Consider the following 6,879-nt stretch of genomic DNA (forward strand, 5'->3'; position numbering starts at 1 on the left):
TCTTGAGCCACACGCCTTCATCACCGATTGCATGTAGGCTCAATATTTCCAAGAATTAAAAGATTTTAACACAAAAACCATCATCTTTGAATAACTTCCAGAAAACAAAATAATCCGAATAGAGTTGCATGCAAGACCTATCATCCGAAAATGTGATCAGACCTCACATGCAAGGAATTTTTCCTTCTTTCTTGGAGATTTTAAAGAACTTGGGTCACAGATTATCATCCCCAACGAAGTCACAGGTGGGTCTTTGATGAATAATCTCTCCTCTTTAAATCCCGTAAATAGCCAAGAAAAGCCGAGTAGGGAGAAAGATAAAGATTTTCAGATTTTTTTTAAGAAAATAGAACAGCTTTAAAACATACATTTTCTTGATAAAAAGACACGAGCAGGTCATTAAGAACAGCAAAAGTCCTTGAGTTTTGCTTGAAGATGGAATCGGTTGGAAAGAAAGTGTTGAAAATGGCTGGAAATTTGGAAAGTGAAGGACTTTCAAAAGGGAAGGGGGTATTTTTATGTGGATTCAATGAAAAGAATGGGCTGACCTCTAAAGGCCCAAGCCCAAAAGACTTTTAATTACAAAGTAAAAGACCCCCAAAAAATACAATAAAACATTTTTGACAAAATAAATTTAAAACACCATTCTTTAAATTAATTGGCAAATAAATATAAAATGGGACTTAAAATATCGACTTTATTTTACGTGAAATACTTCAAAACTAATTGGCATTGCATAAACTAGCTTTGTTAGCTACCCGTCGAGACATGATCTAACAAACTAATCTTGGGAAATAAACAGGATGATCTCTAATCATCGAAGCTAAAACCTAGAAGGACTTAGTTCTAAATAAAGATCTTGAAATAAGGTACTAACCTGAAGTCCYAAAGTGACGAATTGTCACAACAGTTGAGAGTCCTCGTGACAGCAGCTTTTTTGTGTCCTAAAACAGAACCTCTTTGCTTTAATTCTTAAGATGAACGCCCCAAAAATAGCAGTCTACGTGCCGAACAACAGCTAGCTGCTGTACTCCGACAGAGACGCCAAAAAGGCAGCTTGCTGTTGCATTTTTCCGACTGCCGTGCGAACCAACAACAGTCTACTGCCTCCCCCCCCCCCCGATGCCCGCGCCAAATAGCAGCTACGGCTGCTGCGCTTTTGATCCGATGCACACACCAAACAGCAGGTAAGGCTGCTGTTTTTCTCCGACTGTCACAGCAGCAAAATGCGGGGCATCGAGGCTGTTTTCCCGACTGTTACAGTAGCCAAAACACAAGCCAAAGGGGCTGTTTTCTCGACTGTTTCCAGCAGCAAAAACGCAGGCCAAAGGGGTTGTTTTCTGGACTGTTTCCAGCAGCAAAAACGCAGGCCAAAGGGGCTGTTTTCTCGACTGTTTCCAGTAGCAAAAACGCAAGCCAAAAGGGCTGTTTTCTCGACTGTTACAGCAACAACTTTGCTTTCGCCTCAACCGAACGAGTTGAACAGTAGCTAGAGCTGCTACGGTTCTGTCTACTACTTTCGCCCAACAGCAGCTTGTTTTTTCTCACTTCATTCTTCTCTTTTCTCTCTTCTTCCTCCTTCTTTCTTGACTTCTGTTTTTTTTCTCTTCAATCAAGGAAATCTGAGGTTAAGGACAGGTATGGGAGGGAAGGAACCCTTCCCAAGGGAAAGAAGGTCCATTGGATAAGACCCAAAGTTAGCCACAACCCCCCCCCTTTTTAATATTTTTTTTACATAAAGAAGACTAGATGAAAAAAGTTATAAACTCCAAAGATGAGTCTATAAATATTCATATATATAAAAAAAAAAACTCAGATGTTACAATTCTCCCCACCCTGGACTCAATTTCGTCCTCGAATTTTTTTTTCATGCGAAAAGGTGAGGGTAACGCCTCTTCAGATCCTCTTCTGCTTCCCAAGTCACGTTTGACCCTCGGTGATGCTTCCATTGTACTTTGACCAAGACAATTTCTTTGTGCCTCAACACCTTGGTCTTTCTTTCCAAGATGGCCTCTGGTTCTTCAACACACCGGTTGTTCTCATCCACACGAATTTCCGAAAGTGGAATAACACTTTCTTCTTCCGCTAAGCACTTACGAAGGTGGCATACGTGAAATGTGTTATGGATTCCGGCCATTTCTGGTTGTAGTTCTAATTCTTAAGCTTCAAGACTTTAAACGGTCCAAGGAAACGGGGACTTAGCTTCCCACGCTTTCCAAAACGGATAATACCCTTCCAAGGGGACACCTTTAGCATTACACGGTCACCCAATTGGAACTTCATAGGTCGGCTCCTCTTGTCTGCGTGACTCTTTTGTCGATCCTGTGCTGCCTTTAAGCGCTCTCGAATACACTTCACTTTGTCGGCCGTTTCTTGCACGATTTCAGGGCCGGCAAAATTGTTTTTCACCCGCCTCAAGCCAACACACAGGAGTCCTACATTTTCGCCCATACAATGCTTCGAAAGGCGCCATCCCGATACTAGAATGATAACTATTGTTGTAGGAGAACTCCACAAGGGGTAGGTGAGAATCCCAATTTCCGCCAAAATCGATAACACACGATCTAAGCATGTCTTCAAGGGTTTGAATGGTCCGCTCAATCTAACCATCGGTTTGAGCATGGTATGCCATATTTAACTTTACTCTCGTACCCAATTCTTTTTATAAGCCGCCCAAGAAATAGGAGGTGAATCGGCTATCTCGATCTGACACTATTGATAATGGTAAACCGTGCCTCGAGACTACTTCATCGATGTATAACTTGGCAAGCTTCTCTATTGGCAACGATTCACGCATTGCCAGGAAATGAGCGCTCTTTATCAGTCGGTCCACCACTACCCATATCGTATCATGGCCTCTTAAGGTCTTCGGCAGTTTAGTCACGAAATCCATCGTAATATGCTCCCACTTCCACTCGGGGATTTCCAAGGACTGAAGGCTACCATACGGTCGTTGGTGTTCCGCTTTCAACTGCAAACAAATCACGCACCTTTCTACATAACGAGCCACATCCAGTTTTATGACAGGCCACCAATATGTCAATTTCAAATCCCGATACATCTTGGTGCTACCCGGATGAATGGAGTATTTAGACTTGTGTGTGTCTTCTAGTAATAGTTCACGATTGCCTCCAATCTTGGGTACCCATATGCGCCCTTGAAATAACTTCAAGCCACGGCCATCCTCCGCCAGTAGAAGACGTTGTTTTAACATTACCTCACTCTTGAGGTTTGCTTCTTGGAGTGCTTCTGATTGTGCCACCTTGATTTGACCGATCATAATGGACACTATATCGATCATGGTAAGCACAACTTTCGTTCCACCATCGTACTCCTTTCGGCTCAAAGCATCCGCCACTACGTTTGCCTTACCCGGATGGTATAGTAATTCACATTCGTAGTCTTTGAGCAGTTCAAGCCAACGCCGTTGCCTCATGTTTAGATCCTTCTGGTCGAAGATGTACCTCAAACTCTTGTGATCGGTGAAAAGTTTGCACTTGGTACCATAAAGGTAATGTCGCCAAAGTTTTAAGGCCAACACCATAGCCGCTAGTTCCAAATCATGAGTGGGGTACTTTTTTTCGTGATCTTTGAGTTGTCTTGACGCGTAGGCAATCACCTTCCCCCTTTGCATCAAGACGCAACCCAAACCCATTTTTGACGCGTCGCTAAAGACTACGAAGTCTTCGGATCCCTTCGATAGCGAGAGAATTGGGGCTTCACACAATTTCTTTTGGAGGGTTCTGAAAGCATGCTCTTGTTTCTCGGTCCAGATAAAGTTCGCATTCTTCCTTGTCAACGCCGTTAAGGAAGAAGCGACCTTGGAGAAGTCTTGGATAAATCTTCTATAATAGCCCGCCAGGCCTAAGAAACTCCGGATTTCTGTAGGGCTCTTTGGTGGTTCCCAGTTCATCATTGCCTCGATCTTGGATGGGTCTACCTTCACCCCATCTCGAGTGACTACGTGACCTAAGAATTGCACCTCTTCCAGCCAAAAGTCGCACTTAGAGAATTTTGCATACAACTTCTCCTTCCTTAACATTTCGAGGACCTCCCGGAGATGTTGCTCATGGTCTGATTCGTTCTTGGAATAAATGAGAATGTCGTCGATGAATACTATCACTGACTTGTCGAGGAAAGGTCGGCACACTCGGTTCATCAAGTCCATGAATACCGCCGGCGCGTTCGTCAAACCGAAGGGCATAACCAGGAATTCATAGTGCCCATAACGCGTTCTAAAGGCTGTCTTTGCTACATCATCTTCTTTCACACGTACCTGGTGATATCCCGAACGAAGGTCGATCTTTGAGAAGCAACTAGCTCCCTGAAGTTGGTCGAAAAGGTCGTCGATCCTGGGAAGAGGATACTTGTTCTTTACGGTTGCTTTATTGAGTTCTCGATAGTCAATGCACATTCTCATGGTGTCATCTTTCTTCTTTACAAATAAGACTGGAGCTCCCCATGGCGACGAGCTCGGTCTAACAAATCCCTTCTCTAGAAGGTCTTGCAGTTGAGACATCAACTCTTGCATCTCGGATGGTGCTAAATGGTAAGGGGCTCTAGCAATAGGGGCGGTTCCCGGAATAAGATCGATTCGGAACTCCACCTGTCTATCAGGTGGTAAGCCAGGTAAGTCTTCAGGGAATATGTCGAGAAATTCATTAACCACATTTACATCCTCAATTCCCCTTTTTTCTAGTTTAGTATCCAGTACGTAAGCAATGAACGAGGAACATCCTTTAGCTAGACACTTACGTGTCTTTGCTGTGGACAAGAGTACTACATTTCCTTTCCTTCCTTCTCCGTAAATTAGCACARCATCCCCATCCRGTAAAGGGATTCGGATCAKCTTTTTAGAGCATAAGATTTCCGCTTGGTTCTCTACCAACCARTCCATCCCAATAATGACATCGRATCCGCCTATAGCCATGGGTATGAGGTTCACCCGAAATTCCWTTCCTTCAATYCCCAAAACACAACCTTTAACAATTTYGCGCACCAAAAYTTGACTACCATTTGCTATCTCTATGATTAACGCATCCTCTAGTGWACTAGGTGGCGTATGCAAGTGTTGATAGAATGCAGTGGACAYAAAGGAACATGAAGCACCCGAGTCAAAAAGTACATGAGCAGGTAYGGAGTTAACAAGGAAYGTACCCGACACTACATCYGTCGACGCCTTAGCTTCTTCTCTCRACATCTGAAAGGCTCGACCGGTTGCTTTCGGGGCGCCCWCWTTTCTTCCTTGACTCCCACCTGTTTTCAACTTTTGGCAATCATTCTTGAAATGGCCYGGTTCCCCGCATTCAAAAYATATGGGTCCCTTGATTGAACRCTCGTTTYGCGTRTGGCMTGTCTTCCCACACTTAAAGCATTTGGTGGGGGTAGCRTTGGTGTTACACGGGCCGTGATRTTTGCTGYGACACCTGGGACACCATCTTGTCTCTTGTTTGGGATKGGTTCCGCGATTGTTGTTGCCAAAGTGGTTTGGMCTTTTRGATGGTGCATAGGGCCCTTCCCATTTYCTCTTCTCACCACTCGACATCCTTTCTTCCTTTCCCTTAACRTAAGWTGATTCCAAGACCTTGGCTTCTTCGATTGCTTCCCTRAGRGTGGAAGCTCTTGAGTTCCTAACCATTACCATCATGTCTGCAGGTAGCCCTTTAAGGTAGGCTTTCATCTTATCTTTCTCCGTTGGGGCCACATGTCCCACCAAATTTAACTTTTCCATGAAAAGTCGGGTGTAGTCTCTTACTGACAAATTTCCCTTTTTAAGGGTTCGGAATTCTTCTTCGATGCGATCCATCTCTTGTTCATTGCAATATTCTTCCATTACTTTTTTCTTGAATGTGGTCCAACTCATCTTGGTCAATTCTGTAGTATTGATGGTCGAGATGACAATGTTCCACCAGGTAAGAGCTGCACCCCTCAGCATTTGAGAGCCAAACTTCACTTTTTGCCCCTCATCACAGTCACAAGCCCGGAAGGCTTGCTCGATTTCCCGGAGCCAATTCATGCATGCCACGGGATCGTCCGACCCCACAAATTCCGGTGGCTTGCAACATAGGAAGGTCTTGTAAGAGCAAATTCTACCCATTTGTCTTGCCTCAATCGTTGCTTGCTCCTGGGTTGGAATTCCATTTCCCGTACCTCCGGATCCCACAATAGTCACGTTTTCGGCAACCGCTTCGTGCTTACGGTTATTGACATCTCTATCCTCCAACAACTTCAGAAAGAACTCTTGTTGCTGGGCCATTTCTCTGTTCATAGCGTTCATCATTGATCCCATCATTCTAGATTCTGGGGTTTCTTCTTCCATTACGGGATTAGAGGTGGCAAGATTGACTTGGGAAACGTGGTCAACTCCACAGCCCAAGATGTTTTGTCTAGGATGTACTCTTGCGATCGCGGTCCGTGGCAGTTGATCCACGGTAGATTCGGTCACCGCGTGACCCTCTGGTAAGGTATCCCGTCTACTCCGAGTATTCACCATTTTAGACTGCCATACAAGAGAGTGAAAGAGAGTTATGATAGGACGAACACGGGATTAACATAAAACCTACCAATACGTTCATAAATTCTTGTAATAACAGTAAGTTCAAGCACGCTTGTGTAATAACCTACTCAAAATAGCATTAGCTAAGTGAAATTTTGAATAAGTTATACATAAGAATTCTTAACACCATCGTCACAATTCATGAACGGGGTAACTCCGATGACCCTAGTGTTCTCTTATCTTAAAAGTTCCTACCCACAACTCACAATTAACACTTACAGTCTCAGCTTAAGTCTAGGCGTCAAGAATCCATACCTAGTTCACTTAAACTAGGGCTCTGATACCAACTTATAACACCCTAAAATAAAAAGGATACATTATAC

General features: G+C 43.9%; 1 protein-coding gene across 1 annotated transcript; it reads right to left on the minus strand.

The window, feature by feature from the left end:
* Positions 1-2,662: 2,662 nt before the first annotated feature.
* LOC112505037 lies at positions 2,663-6,493 on the minus strand. The gene is made up of 2 exons (XM_025108981.1): positions 4,451-6,493; positions 2,663-4,276 (listed from the first exon to the last, which is right to left on the minus strand). The coding sequence occupies exons 1-2, from the start codon at positions 6,491-6,493 to the stop codon at positions 2,663-2,665; spliced, it is 3,657 nt and encodes a 1,218-aa protein (XP_024964749.1).
* Between the last annotated feature and the right edge of the window lie 386 nt (positions 6,494-6,879).

Source organism: Cynara cardunculus, unplaced genomic scaffold (genome assembly GCF_001531365.2).
Source record: "Cynara cardunculus var. scolymus isolate 2C unplaced genomic scaffold, CcrdV1 Un_Scaffold_8004, whole genome shotgun sequence".
NCBI classification, from domain to species: domain Eukaryota; kingdom Viridiplantae; phylum Streptophyta; class Magnoliopsida; order Asterales; family Asteraceae; genus Cynara; species Cynara cardunculus.